Source organism: Excalfactoria chinensis, chromosome 4, assembly GCF_039878825.1.
Source record: "Excalfactoria chinensis isolate bCotChi1 chromosome 4, bCotChi1.hap2, whole genome shotgun sequence".
In the NCBI taxonomy this organism is placed as follows: Eukaryota; Metazoa; Chordata; class Aves; order Galliformes; family Phasianidae; genus Excalfactoria; species Excalfactoria chinensis.
The window spans coordinates 31,804,975-31,827,741 of record NC_092828.1 but is presented as its reverse complement, the minus strand read 5'-3'; the positions used below and the strand labels follow the sequence as shown (position 1 = coordinate 31,827,741).

At 38.9% G+C, this 22,767-nt stretch overlaps 1 protein-coding gene across 2 annotated transcripts in view; it reads right to left on the bottom strand.

Moving 5' to 3' along the window:
• Window positions 1–18,296, bottom strand: part of EGF (epidermal growth factor) — a 55,092-nt gene extending 36,796 nt beyond the window's left edge. The window contains exons 1-6 of one of the 2 annotated variants that reach the window (XM_072336225.1): window positions 17,673–18,296; window positions 9,823–9,954; window positions 7,099–7,298; window positions 5,957–6,138; window positions 2,985–3,215; window positions 1,804–2,006 (exon numbers count right to left, since the gene is read on the bottom strand). In XM_072336225.1, the coding sequence (XP_072192326.1) occupies window positions 1,804–2,006; window positions 2,985–3,215; window positions 5,957–6,138; window positions 7,099–7,298; window positions 9,823–9,954; window positions 17,673–17,799 (1,075 nt within the window). In that variant the 5' untranslated portion in view covers window positions 17,800–18,296. Of the gene's footprint in view, window positions 1–1,803; window positions 2,007–2,984; window positions 3,216–5,942; window positions 6,139–7,098; window positions 7,299–9,822; window positions 9,955–17,672 lie in introns of those variants that run through there. The other variant, XM_072336226.1, reaches the window with a different exon arrangement.
• Window positions 18,297–22,767: the final 4,471 nt, after the last annotated feature.

The following is a 22,767-nucleotide window of genomic DNA, read 5'->3' as shown; positions in this document are numbered from 1 at the left end:
TATATGTATATGTTATATATATGTTATATATGTATATATATATATCCTGAGAGTTCTGGATAGTACTGCCTCTTGATTTATTAGCCTGTCAGAGAAGATTTTTTTTATTTTATTTTTTTTTAAATTCCAAAGGGAGCCTTTGAGATTTTAAGATAATTAAAGCATTTTATGAGCCATTAATAAAAGTGGAAAGAACACTCCAGCAGGCATTTGTGAATGCACAAACTGACATCAAATCTAGGGTATAGTTCTCAGAGAGACTTCAGTTAAACTAAAGGCCATCTTCCAGATATTACCATGCCAAAATGTAAGTATTACCATGAGAAATGTAAGTAGTAAAATAAATAATCCTGTCAAAATCCTGTCAAAAATCTGATCATATCAGTTGAGCACTTCTTGTCAGTTCCCTTTGCATCTGAACGACCCACTTGCTATCTGTTTTAAAGAAGGCCTGATAATTTACAGCTGACACTACAGTATAACATACACTTTCTTAGCTTGTACAGAGCATCCAATTAGTCTAGGTATGCTTTTATCTCCAGGTTTCTCTGTTGTAAGATCAGCTATAAATCTCATTTGTACTCCAGGCTCATTAGCCCTTCTTTCATCTCAGTTCTCACACTGGATAAGCGAAGCAACGTACATGCAAAGTCCAAAAGGTTCATCTGGATTCAGCCCATTAAGCTTCTTTCTACTGCATCAATTCCCAGAAATTTTTGCAAGGTATTTAGAATCAAACAGAACTACTGCTGAAAACACTGTCATCATTTCATAAGACATGTTGGAAATATAGGAGCAAATGATACAAAGCATTTAATAGCACTAGTATGTAATTTATTACAGAGAGGTGGGTTTGGGAAAGAGATACAGCATGATACCACATAAAGTTTTTGGATGGCATGAAGAAAAACAAAGCCTATTATACAGTGGATATTTCAAAGCCAAAAAGAGATAGACAGTTTCATGTTTGCTCATAAAAGCACACACCATTTTTTCCTAATGTTTTTATACCACCTATACCTCTTGGGCACCCTCCACTTCCTACTGCCTCAGCAGGAATCATGAAGTAAGGCTATTCACAGTCAACTTTCATCATCTAATCCCACAGTGAGATGCAGTGGCATGGCTATTTCATACCGAAGGCTGCAACCAATTAAAGACACCTAGGGCTTTCATTTAATAGTTACTATGGCAGCTTCAGAACTGTCTTAAACAAGATGACTCTTAATCCAGTGAAGCTGAGACATCCACACTATCACTTGCAGGTCATACTATATTCTTCTTAAAATCCTTCAGTGTCATAGTAATCAGTCAGAGGTATTCAGACGTGCATTACATTAAAACTTACAGAAGAGAACTGGCATTTGATGAGTATAATCAACACACACACACAAATAATATAAAAAAAGCTGCATGTTCTTTACATTTAGAAGTAAAGTATAAAAAGATATTTCTTAGAAAAAGAAAAAGAAGGAAAAGAAAAGTGGAAGGGTAGGGAAGAAAACTGGAATAGTGGGGAAAAGAAATGACATAAAGAAAATCACATTTAGAATCATAGGGACTAAAAAGAGACCTCTGGAGATGATCAGATTATCTTCATATATATTCAGATTAATGAAATGAGCAATTAATGCTCAGCAGCTTCCTGTCTGATACTCTAGTAGACCTATGGGTTGCTTCAGTTGAAGAAAACTTGGTCATTGACTTTACTGGGGCCTGGAATTTTGCAGGAGAAAGTTATTACTGCGAAGGGTCGGTGCGTTCACCACTATTATTTTCACAAATACATTACATTTTACTTACCAAACTCCTGAAGATCTGTTCTTGCACCAGGCTGTTTAAATGGATGCACTACTTTTATCTCCACAGGTGGAAAAAGTGATGGTTTCAGGTTAATAGTGACTACAACGTTTCCAGTATACTTGTTGGCTGTCCATATTGTACCAGACTTCAACTCCGAATAGTACAGGTGGTCAGCAAAGAGAGACATACCAAGCAACTGATATCTACAACAAGAAATTAGTATGAAATGGCACATCACCCAATTTCAGTATATACTAACTCATACATTTTCTCAGCATTGAGTTCAGTTGAGTTCACTGTAAATAGCCTTTATTTTCTTGTAGGGTATTTGTGAGAGTCAGATGAGATGCCAGAGACATTCCCAGTACTCAGAATCCTTCAGATTATTTACAAGAAACAGCTACAAAAACTGAGATAAATTCTCATAGAATATATGAGATGCTCTTTAAGACTGATTCAACTGATGGAGGCAGATTCTATTGAACCCAGCAATTAAAATGGGAACGTGTTTTATCAAAGGATTTAGGCCAGAAAACTCCCCCATATTTTTCAATGTGGCACTGGAAAGTGCCTTCCCTGAATGTTCTGACTGTCCCAGGAAGTTAGGGTGGAGATGGAGGGATGGGAATAGTGTTTTCCTTAACTCTGTCTTGCTGCTGTGCTCAGCCAGGCACTGGGGAGATGAGAGTAACTGAAAATCTTCTGACTTTCTCTGGAGAGTCTGAGCACAGGGCACCATCCATGAATCCCTGAGCAGCAGCTGGGGAGGACAACAAGCTTAGAGGAGGACAGAGAAGACTTGATAGAGCTCAGGCTCTTGAGCATAGCTCAGACACCTGAGCTAACCTACAGTGACCTTGGACAAATCATTTAAGCTCTCTGCTTTCGACTTCTCTATCTGCAGAAAAAGGCCACTAATAAACACTCCGAGAGGATTTCTGAGGATTAAGTGGTTATCATTTGCTAAAAGCTTAGAAGATGGAGAGTACTAAGTGGTGGTATTATCTGCAGTGAATTCAACAGTTAGCTTTTTCTGTTTTCACATTTGTAGAACTACAGTTACAAACCATTTATACCCTTTATGGTGTTATGAAGCAACAAAATAAAAGACTCCTTATGCTCTCTCCAGCTGCATGCCCAGGAAAAGAAAGTTTTATATGTGACAGCCCAGAAAAACTCACCGACCAGAACTTTGGAGCAAATGAACAGCACTCCCTTCATAGTCACTTGATCCAATATGGGAAATCTCTTTCCCATGGTCATGCTGGATCCAGTAGAGCCTTAAGTCAACAAAATCCAGTGAGATGGCCTTTATTTTTTCTGTGGTTCTTAAAATATTTCTCACATCACTTCCATTGAGGGACATGCGGTATATGCTGGAAATTGTACCATCTGATGACCAAAACAGTATCCTGCAGGAAAGAGGCATGTTTTGGGAAAAAAAAAATAAAGTATTTACATGCTTACAAGGTTACATCACTGGCATGTATTCCTTGCTCCTGTGTACAAACGTTTTTTCAATCTTACCAAAGTGCATCCAGAACCAAAACTAATAATAAACCAACGGGCTTCCTCAATACTCATTGACCTTTTCCACAGAAAAAAACAAACAAACAAACTACATATGCCCTTCAAAACATAGCTCTACTTAGAATGGAAATCACTTTTGCCAAAAGTGTGTTCTCTGCTTAATGGAATCAATATTACCACTAATTTTTTGTTACAGTTGTTTTCCTGTTTCAATAAATGTATTTCTATCAGCAACTTCATGACTGTTCAGGAAGCAATGCGATACTAGAAAATTATCTCATGTAGGTCAAGCAGGAATCAGCCCAGCTTAACAATGAGGCACAGTTGTCTCTCTGCTTTGTTCTGTCATGCAGTCAGAGAGGGAAACGAGATCAACCTCTGAAATGTACAGGGGAATGCTGCAAACTAAGGAAAAAGCATTAGAGGCAGGTGTTTGGTCCTTTGCCTTTGGGGAGGAAGTCACCTCAAAAAATTCCAGACCAACACAATGGACAGTGGTACTTTACTTAAAAATACCAAATCATTTCCTTCTACCGCCTTCCTTCTGGTTAAAGCAGCTGGCCTATGACATCACTAAAACAAGGCCCATTCAAAATAAAGATCCAATACCCAAATCAGTTAGGCACTGAATTTACTTACATCTCAGGTTATTCATGGATCAGAACTCAGATTTAGTGATGTGACTAAGGTTAGCAACAGTTCTTCTAATAGGGCGAGTTAACCCTCATTTGATTGTTTTATTTCTTAAGACTTGGGTTTAGATTCTTTGCTTTCGATTCTTACACTTAAGCACAAAAAAAAAAAAAATAATTCCAAGACACTTTATAATTTTGCCTCATCTTCACAAAATTGCAAGATTTACAGTATGAAACAGCATAAAGCCAGCTTTACTGTGTTAATCTATTGTTAAAGACCCTGAAAAGGATTAGATCTCACTGACAAGAGATTTTACTAAACAAGTAGGAAGAATCAATCCTTGCCCCATGGCTTTTTCTCCCTGTTACATGGTCTCCAGTCATCATAGATTATTAAAAGAGATGCAAAAACATGTTTCAGGAAGGACAGTCCAGTTTTCAACTGCCATTTTTGAACAGTTCATTAACACCTGCATATATTTCTGTGCCACCCTTAGCTATTTAAGAAATTTCAGTGCTCTGAAAGTTTGAATAAATGCTAGCATTCACTTTTTATCAATTAGGAAACTAAGAAACAGCAGTAATTATTGTCTCTGTGCAGATATTTTGCAAATCAGTTTATGATCTGAACAAACAGGAACAGTGAAGAACAAGGTTTACAAGCCAGCTTGAGTAATTACCAGCATTTACTTTATTTTCCTTCTCCTCCTTTTATTTTTAAGACTGATTTTTCATTATTTCTAAATACACATTATTACAGGTTACATCATTAGCTGTAAAACAATCTCATCAGCACTAACATCTAGGCACATTCATTGAGAAAAACTTTATTACTAGGATTTCACATTGATTTCCATTACTTAAGAGTTGCATAGTTTTTAGGAAAGACACTGTTAACATCAGACTTAGACAATGTTTATACCTGCGTGCATAAACCTATTGTTGGTTTTGTTGTTGTTGTTGTTTGTTTGTTTGTTTGTTTTTAAATTCACATTAAAAATAGAGCCTTAAGGATTTCCATACAAGCAAAACATACCAGAACAGAATTGTAACATCAGACTTCTTAAAGTCTATTCTATTTTCTTTACAGTTTATAACAGGCTTACTGGTCTTTCTGTAAGCATATATGTACGGTTTCAGTGCATGGTGAATCCCATCTAGGTGAATATACAAACTTAAGTCTGCACATACTTCTGACTGAGTTCAGAAATTACGTTTCTATAATGTCATTTTGTAACATATCTGTCTAGGGCATTTGACCATGGATTTAAGGACTCCAGAATATTTCCCAAATGGGTAAATACTACATTAAACTAAAACAGAAGAAAAATTGTAAATGAAAATACACTTATTTATAGTCTAAGTGTGCCTTGGGAGTAAAAGGGACTCCCAACGTTTGCAGGCATTGTAGCCTTTGCAGCTCCAGCTCTTCCTGCTGCCCTGAAATTATGCTTTCTTTGAGAAAGGACCAGCAGATCCTCAGACCTCCTCACTAATGAAATTTTATCTGATGACCAATAGGTATAGATTCTGCATAAGACTTCAGTAGACACTTCTTACATGCTTCTCTGGTTCTCTCTTACATGTTTATTAATCTTTTATTCCATTACACCTAAAGAAAGGAGATTCAGATTAGACATTTGGCAAAAAAAATTCACTTTGAGGCACTGGCATCAGCTGCCCAGAAAAGGTGTGGATGCCCCATCCCTCCAGGTGGTCAGGACCAGGCTGGATGGGACCTTGAGCAGCCAGATCTGGTCGGGGGCAATCAGCCCGCAGCAGGGTTCAGAACTGGATGAGCTTTAAGGTCCCTTCCAACTTAAGTAATTCTATAGTTCCATGATTCTATGATTTTGTCAACATTCAAGTAGGTATTTTACTAAAGACAAAACACCATGCCCAGTATTTCCACAGATGATAAACCACAGTCACAGTACTTAGTATATTAGAGTTCATTTTAATGAAATTACTAACCTAGTTAAAATTACCTTTGCTCAGCATCAATGACAATCTTTGTGGGACGGCCAATATCTCTTAGAAGAACTCGGCGTTTCTTCCCATTCATGTCTGTTGCTTCTATGGTTGCTTTCTGTCTATTGGCCCAGAGAATGTCCTGATTTATCCAGTCAATAGCAAATCCTGAAATGCCTTTGTCTATATAGCATAATCTCTGTAAACAACAGAAAATTGTAAACTAGAAGCATCATCGCTGCCATAAGCTCGACATTCAGTACATTGACTACCATGCCAGACTAAGGTCATCTCATTCCACTGGCCTGGAATTTTCTCTCAGACCTGTATTGCTGCTCTTTCTTATTTTTTAATCGTTTTCACTTTCCCTTGGCTCTTACATACACTCCTTCTGAATGAGTGAACCACAGGTAAAAAGGAAAATATTCTTTGTAAGTGATACACTGGACTGATCTTCTAGCTACAATTACTGCCTGCATTCAAACATTATGAGGCACCCAGATGGAAGACAACCTAACACACTGTTGCTGGAGTTTGATGCTTAACAAACAGCTTAGAATATGTAAGATAAGATTCCATATGGGTACAGCAAAACCAGCAGTCTCTCCAACAAAAGGTTCTCACAGCACTGAAGTACAGCCATACCAGCCTGTCTCCCCTTTAATGAGCCAGAAGCAATGAACTGCACAGTTTTTTTCTGAACAAAGGATGCAGTTCTAAAAGAAGCATTTATGCAACCATAGAAACCAGATAAAAAGTTTGAGGGGAAAAAAAAAAAAAAAAAAAAAAAAGAGCAGGAATTCAAGCACATTCTTCTCATACCATTTGCTGTGGTTTGAGTTACAATAATCTGGAAGACAAACTTTCATAATGCCAAGGATTAATTTAAAACTGATAGAGACATTATTGTCTTCAAAGGTTTGGCTTGTGTACATTTCCTCCCTTTTGGCTGGCCTGTAGAAAATACTACACGTACTATGAATGTCAGTAAGACAGCCTAGACTCAGAAACAAAATCATTATGGCAGCAAAAACTGTTTAATAAGCCTGATATATACATAAATAAAAAGGAGCTGCAGAATTGCACCTAAGAGCAGTTGTTTTTGCATTGAGTTTAATGCCCAATAAATCAAAGACTTTGAGAGAAATGATGACTTTACCTCTCTTTTTGTGCCATTCAGGTGAATTCTTTGCAGAAGTCGCTTTTCTGAGTCTACCCAGTACACTTTCTCTTCTGTATAATGAAAATCCATAAGTCCTGATGGACCAGCATCATCCACCAATCTTTCATGATTGGTCCCTTCAGTGTCAATTCTGTAGATGGCACTTCCATGGTGAAAAAGTAGGAATGGTGCAGGGTCTGGTGTGGGGAAATAAAAAAGAGAGGGGGAGTGAAGGACATCAATTAATAGATAACCATTGAATTCTTGCTGCATTAGGAAAAATTTATTCTCCAAAAGAGTGGATGGGCACTGAAAAGGCTGCCTGGAGAGGTGTTGGAGTCACCATCCCTGGAGGTTTTCAAGAACTGTATAGATGTAGCACTGAGGGCCATGAGTTAGTGGGTAATATTCCTGGGTAGGTAGATGGTTAGACTAAATGACCTTAAACATCTTCTCCAGCCTTAATGATTCTATGATTCTAAATTCTCATCTGTATTATCCTAGACAAAGTAGGAGATTTAACTTTCTCATTCATATTTAATGGTAACTTGCTAGGTATATCACAGAGAATCAGTGATCAATGTGATATAAATATAATGGTCAATTCACATTCATTGCTAAAAATTAGCTAGGTCAAAAATCTGAGCAATTAGAATATTAGAATATTTGGAGACAGAGACCAGTCTTTAGTGTAGCATTAAAGCACATTCAAAGGAGAAAGTTTCATGATGGTTGTTACCATGGGGATTTATAAAATGGTTGCCTGAAACAAAAGATCACAACATACAAGAAATACTCTTGTCTAGTGACTTTGAAATACAAGCACTGATACAGATCCAACAGAATGGCAGCTTTAAAACCTATCTAATCACTTGATGAATTTATGTTTCCATGATTTCAACCCTCTTCACTGCAGAGGAAAGAGCCCAAGTTTAATTTCTCCATTGCACCCATTTCTCAAGCTCCAAGGAAGTAATTAACTGCTGCTCACAAAGAAGATGATCAGCACTCTGATTTCTAGACTATTACAGTGGTGCATATTTGGAGTTTTGAAGGTATTACCTAGTTATAAAAATTGCTTTTGGGATGTTAGTGTCTCCCTTTTTCTGCTCTGCTACTGTTTGCACTGAGCATCCCCATGCAAGAGCGCTTAAACTATGAATACTTGCTTTAAGTAAGTGGTAAATGAACAGTGATGTGTAGCAAGGTTGATTTATCTCAGGAATGTGACAGCTGTACTGCCAGCATTTTTGTCGACTAGATGACCAAGAAACATTTTTATACTTTGTTTTTTGTCCTTTCCACTCTCTGAATTTCCCTACTGGAGCCTGTCAATGAGGACTGTAAATGGAATTGGGGCTGAACAAATCTGATTCTGACCACAGAGAACCCAGTCAGATTTGGGATTAAATTTTATCACCTCTCAACTATCATTACTAGTACTATAAATGTCAGTAATAACCTTTAAAGAAGTTGGAGACCTTCAACAACCTAATAAAGCAAGGCTGTTATTTAAGAGATGACTGAGCACAAATATCACTGCAAGTTAACAGGTTTGTTTTCAGGTATCTTCAGCTCAAAGGTGAATGGCTTACAAAGCAGTCAAATAAAATGAAACAAAATCTACTTAAAGGTCTAGACATTCTTAAGTAGTACTTAAAGAAATCTAGCCTGGCTCCTTGTGTTGGTGACAGTTTGGGAGCTGTATGGAATACTTTCAATTATTGCACTGAATTGATTATTGTGAAGACTAACAGCATCCAGAGGGACTGAAGGACACCTCCAAAGTCTTCATTTGGAAACAAGCTCTGCCACATCCCATCTCCACCTTAGGGAGAGTCCCAGGTGAACATTAGTCAGTGAAAGAAAACCTGAGCTCCTGGACCAGGAGGGAGTTGTAGCAAGTCCAAGACAGGAACCAAAGCCAGACATTCAGGAAACCAACAGGGAGAGGTGAGAGGTGAAATTTAGAGCACTCCCACACCATATACTAGATGAAAGGTTAAACAATTTGTAAAATCCAACCAGATTTTTTCCCCATGAATAGCACCAGATGATTACAAAACTAAGGTTATTTAGAAGGTGTAACAATGGATATTTTCTTCTCAGAAGGGTTAAACTCTCTTTAAATGTCATTACTTCTTACATGATCAAAAAACAATTGAAACCCTTAAGAGAGCAGGAGAGAAAGATTTCACATTAGCACTCATGTTTATTATGAAAATGCCTATGGATCAAACCAAAAATACGTACTACCTGCCTACCATTTCACAGCTCTGCCTCTACCCTAAATACACTGGGCAGACATCAATGCCAACAGATTAAAAGAGATGAAGGTAGCAAAATCTCACATGCTGCTGTCTTCTGGTAGAAGTAAGGACACGGTAATAAAGTGATCACAGTTCTGATCACAGAGGAAGAGTAGCGCTGCTAAAAAGAAAATCGTGGTTTGTTTTCATTTGTTTTTGTGTGTTTTCATGTTTTCCTCTACTGTACACTCCATTCTTCACATCACTTCACATTCATTTTCCCCTCACCACACGGAAGAGGCAATTAATTCAGTCACCAAACCAAAGCTGCTATGCAGTATCTAAGTCAGCATCATGAGTAGGGTTCAGTGAGTTATGGTTCACTTCTAAATATAATGCTAGCTGCTAACTGAACCCTATAGTACTTTTTAAGTTGTAGAAAAGAAAGAAACAAACAAACAAAAAAACTTACCATTCACATAGCAAGATCGTTTGTCTATATCCAAGGTGTAACCAGGCAAGCAGGAGCAGAAGTAGGACCCTGGCACATTTGTACAGGTTTGGCCACAGATTCCCAGACCACCTTCAAGGCATTCATCAATATCTGAAATGTGGTTTTGAACAGATCAGGGCAATTCAACAAGAAACAGCAGTACAAGGCAAACAGAAAGAAAAAAACTTCACAGAGAAATCTAGGTACAAAATATCACACTAAGAGAGGAAAGGAGGGTGACTGTATTGCACTATGCATTGCTTTCAGGTATATTTCTTTTCCTTGTCATCACATGCACAGCAATTTTTATTTTCTTAAAAGACTATCCAGGGAAATTTCCACTCTACAAAGTGTCTGGGCAGTCTGCACAAATGGTCTCCAATTGTTCAAACAGAGGGAACAGGCTTGTCTCACACTCCATTTCTGCATTTTACATAATCATCTGCTATGCAAACGCTGTCTGCAGCTGCTTCCCGCTATCATTATCCCTCTATCCACAATAACACTTCTGAAAATAAAACACCAAATTTCACAAAACAGCAAAGCAGCAGTCTGCCATGGCAGTGAGCTCATTTTTGTTGAAACCATTTTTGTTTGAGTTTCAAAAATACACACAAAACACTGAAAAATTATATATATATATATATATGCATTCTGATATATATATATATATATATGTATGTATGTATGTATGTATGTATTCTGAGATCAGCAAGCCTAAATCAAGGCAACAAACAAATTGGAAACCTGACTTTTAACTGGTAGGGTGTAAATAGTAGTAAATATAGGAAATTAAGGACCTCATTTTTCAGAAAAGTACACCACTGAGAATCCCATTTGATAATAAGAGAGGAAGAAATGACCCTATTTGGCAGCACTCAGCACTGTGGATGATGGTCCCCAAAAGTTCAGAGAATCTTCAGTTCCTACTGAAATTAAATGCAACTGTTAGCAACTTCCTGAAGTCACTGGCATCATACCCTTTTGTATTTCTTGGGTAAGCACAGTGAAGGATGCTCTGAGGAGCAGCTTTTCCCCCAGCCAAGATTAAAAAAGTTAAAAAGTGTACAGAATAAGGATAAAAGTATGATTTGAGTGTAAGAAAAGTGCTTGTCAGTGAGACACTCGAGAGCTCTGTCTGTTTAACTTATCAGAAAGAAACCTGGGAGAAAATTTGACCACAGTATACAAATATCTTCACAAATGACCAGCTTTTCTAAGGGATATTTTAACCTCCTACAGGAAATAATTTTAAAAGTTCATGGCTTAGAACTGAAATGAGGGAAATTCCATTCAGTTAACAGAAAAATCTGACTCAGTAAGGGAACTGGTAAGCTACCACAAAAAACTGACACCATGAAAACCACTAGTAGATGTCCTCAAGGCAAGACCAGAATGGGGAGACATGCTTTTACCAAGCACAGGAAGCTGAGCTATACACCAAGGTAACTGGACAATGGCCTGAGGTTTACAGGGTGGTCTCCTCCTTTATTAAGCAATATGAATCAGTGTATATTCATATTCATAGGAATATGAATACAGAACAGACTGTCCAAGAAAGATCACACTGATCATTTGGTCTAAAAGAATTTATGCTGCTTGTCTAGATAGCTGTATTGAGGATTTTAAGGTTAATCAGTGTGTCCGACTAGCAAAGTCCACACAATAAAGAAATTTCACACATACTGAACAGTGAACAATAACTTCAGCTGAAGATTAATTGCCAATGAAAGCAGAGGGATGCAGAGACAGAATACTCAGGCATCAAGGAGTGGGCCTTCCAGAGGCAGAAAGAAAGCAATGAGAAACACTGAGCTGTTATTAAACATATTGTTAACACTCAACTCTTATTCTGACAACAATGGAAGAGGGTCCTGTTATTAACATACTCCTTTCTTTTTGTAAAGCCTTGGGGGTGGGGATGGGGGTGAGGGGGAGGCAGGAAACAAACAAATATTTCTTAAAGTTTGGGAGAATTTGACCACAACAACAACCATAAGGTGAAACTTGCTATGCCTTCACCTGAGCTCCTTGTGCCAAAGCCATGCACACAGTCATACAGCATCCTGCTGTAGCTGTTTCACATCTCCTGGCAACCACTTCCCCCAGTGGGAACTTTGTCCTGTGAAAGAAATCGGCTTAGGGAGCACAAAAGCTGTCTGCAGTGCCCTGACAGCCAGCTCTGAAAGGACGAATGAGGTTCTGCTCTGTTCTCAAAGGCTTCTTTATGCAGAAAATTCCTTGAGAAGCAACAAAAACGATGAATCATTTCATCACGACATTGGCAGCCCTCAATGACTTTGCATATAAATATGCCACTTTGTTGAGAGTCCTGAGAAATGCTCTAGTTGCAGAAGGTGAAGCATTAGTATGCCTGGCAGGGACAGAGAAACTACAGTGAGCCAGAAGTCAGCTTTCATTATGGCCCCAAGCACACAGACTATAGATGTAAAATATACACATGCAGATGGGCTCACTCACTCAAAATTTGGTTAATGTGGACCTCAGGGATGAATTCAGTTCACTTTATCTAGCCACCAGCATAACCTTTTCAAAAGGTTGAAATTTACACTTAAGAAAGCAACCCATCCTTTTTTACTATTTTATTACAAACATGCAACTCAAAGAACAGAAGACAGCCAGAGAAGAGGCTTCAGCTACCAGTGGGTCACAGTAAGATTGAAGCAGCACACTCAGTATTCCTGCTCCCAAACTTTTAAATGAGATTTTAAGTACAACACAATGTGTGTTCACAGTTTTTAAGAGTGTAGAGGCTACGGAGTGCTTCTGTACTGTGCTAAGAAAGGGCTACAGGGGTAATCATATCACAGATACATGAAAGACAGAGCAATAAAGTAGAATGCTAGCACCATAAAGTAAAATCAAATTCAAATTTAGAAACTATATGTAGAAATCTTGAAGAAAATTGGCAAAAGATCCCAAGGGACAATTATCTTTAGTATTATACCTTACTGGACTCAGATCTCAAGAGGTAAGCCACAAAAATGGAAAAATAAATAAATGTCATGCATAAATTAGTAATTATAAAATCATATAGGACCATTTAGGCTGAGGGGAAACGGCCTCAAGTTGCGCCAGGGCAAGTTTAGGTTGGATATTAGAAAGAACTTTACAGAAAGGGTGGTTAGGTACTTTTTAGAGATAGGCTACTGGTTAGGCTGTGGTTGGACTTGATGATCTTCAAGGTCTTTTCCAACCTGAGTAATTCTATGATTCTATATCCAAGGTACTTTTCTAGTTTCATCAGACCCCTGTTTCCGAGATCACAGAGTTCAATTTTCAACATAATGTTAATGGATTGCTTTTCATGATGGATAATGATAGGACAGAGGGGAATGGTTTTAAACTGAGACAGAGGAGGCTTGTGTTAGATATTAGGAGGTAGTTCTTCACACAGAGGGTGGTGATGCACTGGAACAGGTTGCCCAAGGAGGCTGTGGATGCCCCATCCCTGGAGGCATTCGAGGCCAGGCTGGATGTGGCTTTGGGCAGCCTGGTCTGGTGGTTGGCAACTGTGTACATAGCAGGGCGGTTGATGATCATTGTGGTCCTTTTCAACCCAGGCTATTCTATGATTCTTTGATGTTCAAATGTCATAATTCCATTACCTATCCCTCCTTGAAACACATCAGCAAATATTGTCTTCCAGCTCCCTTTAAAAACAAATTTCAAATGACATTCTACAAAGTCATAATTTTTGTTTAAAACAGAATGTCAGATTAACATCTGTTATTTTCCATGGAAAAAAATATTGAATATTGATGAGTCTTGTGGCAACAGTCACTGGCCCTGGAATCTGCTCCTTAGCACTTTTCAGCATTAAACTTCATGTGTAGTATGATGTCAATTCTGTCATCTCTTGTGACACATTTCCCTCCTTTCTGTTCTGATCCAAGATTTTATAGGTAAGGACAGTATTTGCCCATATTCAGCTGTATCCAATTTTCATGGAATTCAGAGGAAATCTTCTTATGTGCTGGCCCTTAGGTTCAAAGTCATGTCTCTTATTATTTGGTAACAGTATCTTCAATCAACTTCCCCATGGTGGTGTAATATGAAGTGAGATAGCTGGAAGCTAGCTGCTGAAAAGAGGCAAATAAACATACCTCTACTTCAGCTCCTGTGGAAAAATAGGGATACAGTGGGATCCGAACAGGATTACCCCTTATGCTGTCATGACAGGAGAAGACCACACTGTTCTTCATTTCACTGGCCCTTACCATTCCTTATGCAGTGTTTACAGAGTCAGCGAATTTGCCAGCCTTTGGCATCTCAAATGTCTCAGAAAGCAACATAAGAATTCTTAAAAGGGTGAGAAGCTGCATGGAGCAAATAAAAGCCAGTGTGTAGCTAGCTAAGGTGGATTTAAAGATATAAAACAAAGAGGAATACTTTAATATTCCGTGTCTCCAGCATTCTATGATGGGAGAAGGATGAACTGCAAAAAAAGAAAGGAGGAAATTCTGAGACGCAGAAAGAAGAATCTGACTGAAAGTGTTGACCTAGATAGCTGCAGTTGTCACCTTCAATTGCTGGCTTTAGCTCTGTAGGAACGTGCAGCATGCTGAAGAAGTGAAAAGAGCTGATCAGTTAATGTCAGAAGTTAGAAGAGACAGTAGAGTAAGGTTCTGTGGGTAGGTACAACTCTAATTACATGGAGTTGTGTTTTCCCTTTTTATTTATATTAACAATATTGTAAAATATATAGTTTTAATAGCTATATTTCTTATCCTTTAAAGTTGACAGAATGAGTTCTCAAAGTCAGGCCTGAAGGCAAGATAGATGTCAAATCTTGCAGTACTCATAACATAATACTTCTGGTAGCCCAAGACAAACAGGCACAAGTGTCCTTCTGAGAAACTTTCTCCATAGAAAAATTCCATAGAAAAATTCATATGCTTCTCCATATGAGAAACTTTCTTGGTTTCAATTGGGGAAAGTATCTATGTCCCTTGAAACTATAAAAACTGGGGTTGTTAAATCAATACTTCAGGATGGGATAATAATTTGATTTCAACAGGCATAACAATCTCCTGGTGTACTATGAATGCTTAAATGGTTAACAACATGAGAAATCAAAGCTCTCCATATGATCAGATTTTTACCTTGGAGGAAAAACCATTGTGTGACAAAGAATATTTTTATTTTAGAGTAAGAAGGTTTTGTTTTCACACGGGTCTAAGGAAGATAAGTTATTTAATGGTAACTGAGTCCCCACTCTTTACATCATCATAAATTAAGCCAAGAAAACAATGTCAAGATAACAATTTCTTATAAATATATACATTCTTGCAACAGGCCAGACTTATTTTGATCTTATGCTCTGTTCCTCCATACTTTGTCTCTTGTAAACTGTGCCCTTCTAATATACATGCCCTCCCCAGCTTAAAGGCTTTTCCTTTCTTGGCATGCCAAGTCAGGATTCAAATAATGTCTCTTAAAATAACTGTATAAAATTATGTGAAACATTTAGCATTAGATTTCACTATCCTTCAACAGGATGAGATGACTTTGATCTCTGAATATCCCTAGAAGTAAAGGGAACTAATTAAGAAGTGAGTTATTTAACAATGTAAGAGCAAAGCCTAGGCCTTCATCAGTAGTGGTTGTATGGAAAACTACTCCAGAAAAGTTGGAAAACACTTTCCAGTGAGTACTGTTTGTAAGGGACAGCTTCTCAATTCACTGTAGTCCTTAAAGCTGGCAGGATGCCACCACGGTCACAGATGATACAGAACATTTTACAATTGGTATATTTATTACAGCACACCAAGAATGGTTGCCAAGCCACAGTTCACAGCCTGCTGTCATTGTTCACAGCTCAGTAGCATGAGTCATGTCTCCCACTCACCACTTGCATCCCCACTATTACCTTCAAAGTCTGCCCCCAGCTTCCTACCACTCGCTGCCACTGCACCCTCTATCTCACATAGTTAATGAACTAGAATATCACACATCCGCTCTTCTGGTCAGAGCAGAATTTGCGTATCCAGTTCACAGAAGAACACAGGAAATCCATTCCATCAAAGCATCCTTCAGTCTAATATTTCACATCAAAATTTTATCTTTGCTTAATCCCCTGTGAATCAGTCATCTCTAATTAAAAAGATACCTTAGCATAGCTCTCTTTTTTTTGTTTGTTTGTTTGTTTATTATCTGTTACACAGAATTGCTCACAGTAACATCAGCTCTCATGCAGAAGACTACTTTTGTCAGTTCTTCTTGCACTGCCTGCTAAACTAGCAACCATCCTGTTTTGGTGTTTTACCCAGACTCTCCTCAAGGTCAATAGAGCAATTGGATATCTGATTTTCAACAGAAAAGAAACAGTATTGTGTCTCCACTAATGAAAGAATAATGCGTATTAATGTGCAAAATAGGACACCTGAAATACATATATATAAATCTATCTTGTCACCTTTCAAATGTGAAGTACATTTTGACCCAAAGCAAAGTGCCATCAATTCACCTCAATTCAGAATTGTCCTGTTATACTCGAGGTATTACCTAGGCATCCCTAAAATGCAGAATTCATAACTAATGCACATCCTAATTAACTCATAGAAGCTAGGTTCATATTAGTAAATAGTGTGGACCTATAGGTGAGGCTCTGTAGGGTGCAACATTTGGTGGGGATCTGACATCCAGATTAAAAAAAGGTAGGGTTCACACACAATGTGAACACAAGAATGGTAAGAGACAACAGCGTGGAGGTTAGTTTCAGAAATGTGTTCCTCCTTTGAATTCAAGAACCAATGTAAAGGTACCCCAGGTGTGTTTGGTGCTTTGGTAAGCCTTTGGTCAGGTCAGTTATACATAAGAAATGTCTAGCTCCTCTTCTCTCAATACGAGGACATTTAGCACGTGTACTTCTATTTTCTGCTTCCAAGTTGGTATTTCTTGGCAGGACGTGCAGAGAAGGCACCTGTTATGAAGTCACTGGAATCATGTCAAGAACTGACTCAGAGCCTCTGAAGTCCAAGTAACTAAGGCAAAAGCATGAACTCCAAGTATTAGGTCTGGATGCAAGGCCTCCAGGACGTTTCCTTATCTCCTTATGAGAAAAAACATAGTCCTTCAAGGCAGCCGAGTGGGAAGAAGGTTTCTGTCATGATTTGTCCTACACTTTGTGAATAATAAAAACCTGCATTTTACATGTACAGATCACTGATGGTTATCATAATATATATCATTAATATAATATATATATGTCATATATCATTAATGTAATACATCTCCCTCAATCTTCATCAGTACAGTTCCAAATACATCTTTTTTTTCAAGTATGCATGACTCTTTCATTGTATATTTGCACACAGATCTGTAGATAATGGTACTATCATAGAAAGAGAAGTTTTTAAAGTTATTCAGCCCATATCTAAGTATTTACTTGTCCTCATACACAATCATTAAATTTCCCTTTCTATATGTATATAGAAGTGCAAAAATATATGTACAAATTTATATATAGATAGAAGCAGCAATCTGCACATGAGCGTGTTGAAATACAGGGACGCTACAGCTATGCAAAGGAATTCTTATGATTAGTGAGTAGTCTGATCTTTTATTGACCACATAAACTTTCAACCTGCTTTGTGATAGCTGCACTGGCAGACAAGGAGCCAATTTCTGAATAAGAAACAAAACAAAATGTTCATTGTGGAAATGAAAAGATATAGAGAAGCTGCTTTATCAATTGTGCTGCTACAAACATAAGCAATCTGTATAGAAAACTCATGACAATTATAAAGCTCAGTTAAAAGGATACAAATGCTTCTTTCTTATTTTGTGAATGGTCCACCACTTACCTATGCAGGCAGATCTTTCACTCTTTAATCTGTATCCATTAGGACAGTTCCAGTGCTGCAGAGCTGAAGGGCTGGCAAAGCCAGTGGTAAAAAACACTGGCAAGAAAGCAACAGGGAAGAGAAACATAGTCCTGAGTTTTTTAAACTGTCACTCGAGAAGAGCTAGCTTGTCTGCAGTCATATCCAGGGTGAGATGAACATAGGTAATCCCAAAAGGTCTCTGTGATCTCCTGCTTTACCCTCAGACATCTTATCACAGCACGAAGCTTTATCTTTGCCTTGCTTTTCTTGTCACTCCAGCGTGTCTGACTACAACCTTGAAGAAATTCCTGGGAGATTTCTTCCCCACACACGTCGTGTTCTCTCTCTTTTCTCTCTCTCTCTCTCTCGTTTCTTCCTTTTTTTCTTTTTTGGAAGCCAAGTATGAAATGCCTGACACTCTCGCCACAAATTTAACACAGCTTAAAAGCAACATTCACAAGGATCACTGCAAACTTCCTCGCAATGTGAAAAGCTGCCATTTGAGTCTTAAAACAAAGATTCCAGAAAACTTCACCGCTGCCTTCAGTGGAGTAAAGGGAGTGAGATCTCCAGGTACTGTCCTGAGAAATGCTTTTCACACACAGACTTGGACGGTCGCCTCTTTCCTTTTTAAGGCTCCACTTGCCCCACCTCTTCTCTTTTTAGTACCACTCGAGTGAACTCTGTGTTTGCAAATAGTAACGTGGTCAGTTCCTTACTCCAGGGAGCAGCCAGAATGCAGATATACAGCTGCCCATAATGAGTGGCCTATTTAGAAAGGCAGCCCCTTGTGTCTGAGAAGTACCTATGTTGTGACGGTCACGTTTTTCTCACAGACTGCAGCCTGATTTAAACCTTGTCTGTTCAGTTGTGATTAGCTGCAGTCATTTTAATACTTTCTTGCATTTTACTGCCACAAACAAATCCTGTAACCAAAATGCTCCATGCTAAGACTACTCCTTATTGAAAGTACAAATTGGAAATGCAAACTGTCTTAAGGTCAGATTCAGATTTAGGGTATAAGTGTCATTCTGGCTTCAAAAATGTTCATCTGTCTCTCTCAAGCCAGAATGCTGCCCTTCCACCATCAGAGACGAACACATTTCTGAGCACACATCAGTGCTGTAAGGGGCTGCTGTTGGGTGCGGTGCACTTTTACACGTGCTTGCCTGAAGTAGATGCACTAGAGAAATTCCAGGTGCAGTCACACAGACCAGCAGAGCACTGGAGCACAAATGTGGATGAAGTGCTGAATTTTTCATGTGCCGACAGCTAAGCAGGTGTTTCAGTGGCTATCTGAGCCTTGCTGTGCTGTGCTAACTGCTCTGAGGCATTTTGGTTCTGTTGCTGTTCTCTTTTTCTTTTTTACTCCATGTCCTCAGTATCACACTGGAATAAATGCTAACAAGGCAACAGCTGGGAACAGCAGTAGCAACTGACAGCAACCTGCAGTTGTGCAAGCTCCTCCCTGGGAAATACCCCCCCATACTGTTGTGAATCAGTAGGAGTCCTGACTGACAGACTTGCACTGACAGAAAGTAAGAAGCATAAAACTTGATTATCAACTGGTCTGCTGTCCACTATAAGCAAATGTTTTTTGATGTTTTGGGTCTGTAGCCACATTCAGCTTACTTGATCTTCACTGCTACAGCTAATGCAACTAATTAAGTCTGGGCTGACAAATAGGAGCCACGTTTTCACGAACTCTGCTCAGAACTGAGTCTCTATTCTGCGTGCTATAAAATCCAATAATAGTAATGCAAATTATGCAGGGGCAGACTCAAGCTAAACAGTATCTGCTTCTCCAAATAGTCCCCTGGAATACAAAAGGGCAACCAGCATGAAAGTGGAGCAATGCCATTCCATCGAGGATTACAGGATTTTGCCCAGGATCCATGGTACATGCTACATGGGTCTATTCTACTAATTCTGCTACCACGGGTTCCTCCTCACATTATTTTCTTTGCTGTTCACACTGTGAACACACAGCCAGAGCAGCTGGGAAGGAATGTGGCACTTCTTTGTGAGTTTGCTGGATCGCGACAGTGGCGGTCCTGGCACCACTCCGACCTCTTCCAGCAGAGACTCAGGCAAATCCCTAGGAGACAAAAACCAATAAACTCTCCCTTTCATATTAAAACACAGAAGTAATTTTTGTGTTACTCTCACATTATCCTAGAAATACAGGGATGGCTTAAAAACAGGATGAATAAACACTTGGAAATAGAAATAAGTTTGCGGTTCTCACAGGCCAAAGGTACATCACTCCAAAAGTAAGCCCCAGCCTGACTATGTGAAATGATCGAGGCCTGAGGATGTACACGATTGAAAGTGGATAGAACTGACCACATCCCCCTAGACCAGACCAAGAAATTCTCAACAAAGGATGAAATCCATCCGTTTGTACCACACAGCTAAACTTCTCACACAGACCACTTTTCACCATGTAGTTTAGCATGCCATTCACAGTGATCCCTTCCCACCTGAAATCGTAGAATCATAGAATCATTCAGCATTTAAGTCATTTCAGATATGCTATCACAAAGCAAATTATTGTTCCCATCTAGAAGTATGAAGTGCAGCGATATATTTCAGCCTATTATTCACACAATAAATCAGATAAATTAATACAGTCGCCTCATTTGTGGCACTCATTACACAGTCAGCCCAAGTGATCTCAAATTCATCTGTTCCTGTACATCAAATGAATAGAGTTGATTTAGTTTAATCTAATCTCCTGACTCAATGATTGATAATAACAAACAAACATTCATTTCTCCCTTTCTTTTGCACTTCCCACTACCTAATTGAGCTTTGGAGGTCTTGCTTTGCCAAAGCTGGTAAAGATCAACTAGTCATACAACTGGAGAGCGCCTTGTCCCCTACCTTGGCAAAGAGTGGCTGTTGTCTGATTCAAGGACAATATGTTCTGGCTTTTTCTGAGCTGTGAAGGAAGGAGAGCCCTCCCTCCATTTCCCAGGGCTTTCAGTATCAATATTGTATTAATTTGCACATTGTTCAAATAATATATTGGCTTTTATTCTTGCTTACTACACATTATGCTAGCTTGTCATCACTTCGAATTCTCTTCCTGTCAGTCTCTGGAAGTTTGATCCTGGCCTCAGCCTTATTCTGTTCTGGTTAAAATTATGTTTTATAGTCATCATACTAATTACTGCCAGTAAAGGTTAATGATTATATGCGAGAGTTCACTGAAACCGCGTAAAAAATGTGTGGTGGCTATTTCTAGTAAGAAGAGCTCAGAGCAGCAAGGAGCACTCAGAATCCCACAAAAAAGCCTCTTAGATCCATCCCAATGGCCCCAGGGAACCTGCCAGCCCTGGGTCAGAGTGCCCATGGGACAGAAGGTGTATTGGCAATGAGGCAGGAGCTGATGAACACAAGTAATTTTAATGACACTAGGGATTTTTGATAGCCTCCAGGAAAGCAAAAATGAAGTAAAAACCAATCTACAAGTGAGAGTAACATATTTTAGTGATCTCCAATGGCCAGGAATGTCTGAAGTCTTCTCCCAGGGTATGACAGTCATTCTGTTTTTGTCCTCAGGCATGCCACTCATTGTTCTACTCAACCTATTTGGAGATGATACTTGGCTGGCAGGATGTTTTAATTTAATTTACATGTAAAATTAATAGAAGAACAGGGCTTTAGTCACAAAAGCATTATGGAAACCAAGTGCTGCTGTAGGCAATATCTTTCCAGTTTTCTCGTTTTCTTCTATGGTAGCAATTACAACAAATACCCACGGGAGTTTTTTGGCTGTTTGTAGTTCCTGCTTCAATCTGTAATTCCTGCTTCAATCTGATCTTAAGGAAAAGAAAAAGACAGGAAAAAAAAACACCACCCACCCAATCATCCTGAAACTTTACTCTTAACTATAACCAATACTGTATTTTTAAAGCCCATATATGATAAACAGATGCCGCCACTGGCATCCACAGAAGAATCCAGAAGGAAAGTTCAACATGCTCTCCCTTGCACCCGGACAGGCAGAACAGCAGCAAAACATTCTGGGGAAGCCACATAGCACATTGCTGACTTATGACATTTATCAACATTAGATGCCTACATTATGTTAGCAAACATAAAGGAGTAGCTAAAATAGCACGTTGAAAGAGTCATTTGGCTCACTGCAGTGGAGATAAAACTGAAGATAAAGCAAGTCATTAGTTACCATGGATGAGGTCTATGCAGCTTGTTATGTGAGAACATTTGGGAGACATTCTTAGTAACAGGTATGTAAGGCATTACTTCACTATCGGGGTCAAAAAATGTATCCTCCCCATATTCTTTGCTCCACAGATACTTTCGATCCAGAGATAGCACGCTCATAGCAAAATGATTTCTCATGTATGCATTAGGCCTTCCAGCACATCTCTCCAAAGAAAGGCACTCACTGAAATCTGGCACTAATCTTCAGAGCTGCTGAACACTCAAAGGTTTCTACATATACCAGTTAGAGAGCAGGATTTCACATAGGCTGTAGGTGCTTATCCTGAAGTCCATCTATCAGAAATATTGTTACTTTTACCTCTTTGTTTTACCCCAAGTTCCAAGCTAGAAAGATAAATATTTGAAATGATTGTTCCAGTAAACTTTGGTATTCCCATTACAGACCTTTTCAGCTGATTCGATCTCCTTGTACACTTTTCTGCATGAGGCTGTCTGTGCATCACTGATGTTCGTGGTTGTTAGTGACACAGGACCCAAAAAGGTGGTTAACAAACAGAAGGAACAGCCACTGCTACAGCCAGCTTTCCAGAGCAAAGCACCTGAAATGAACTCAAGAGCAGAATTACCAGACAATCCCATGGATGGATTACAGGATGCTCCCTGTTGCTGCCAGACTTGGAAGCTCTTCCTCCTATATTGGAGATAGGCTGAGCACATCCAAGCCTCATTCTCTCTGCAGAAATGCAACACTTTCCTGTGAATGGCTGCACAGCTGCTGCCAGATGAGCCGGTCAATGAATGGGTGGGCAACCAAGAACAGGTGTGACCAAACATTGCTAGCTGTTGGGAATGTTCAGTGCCCTGCTGCTCATAGGACATA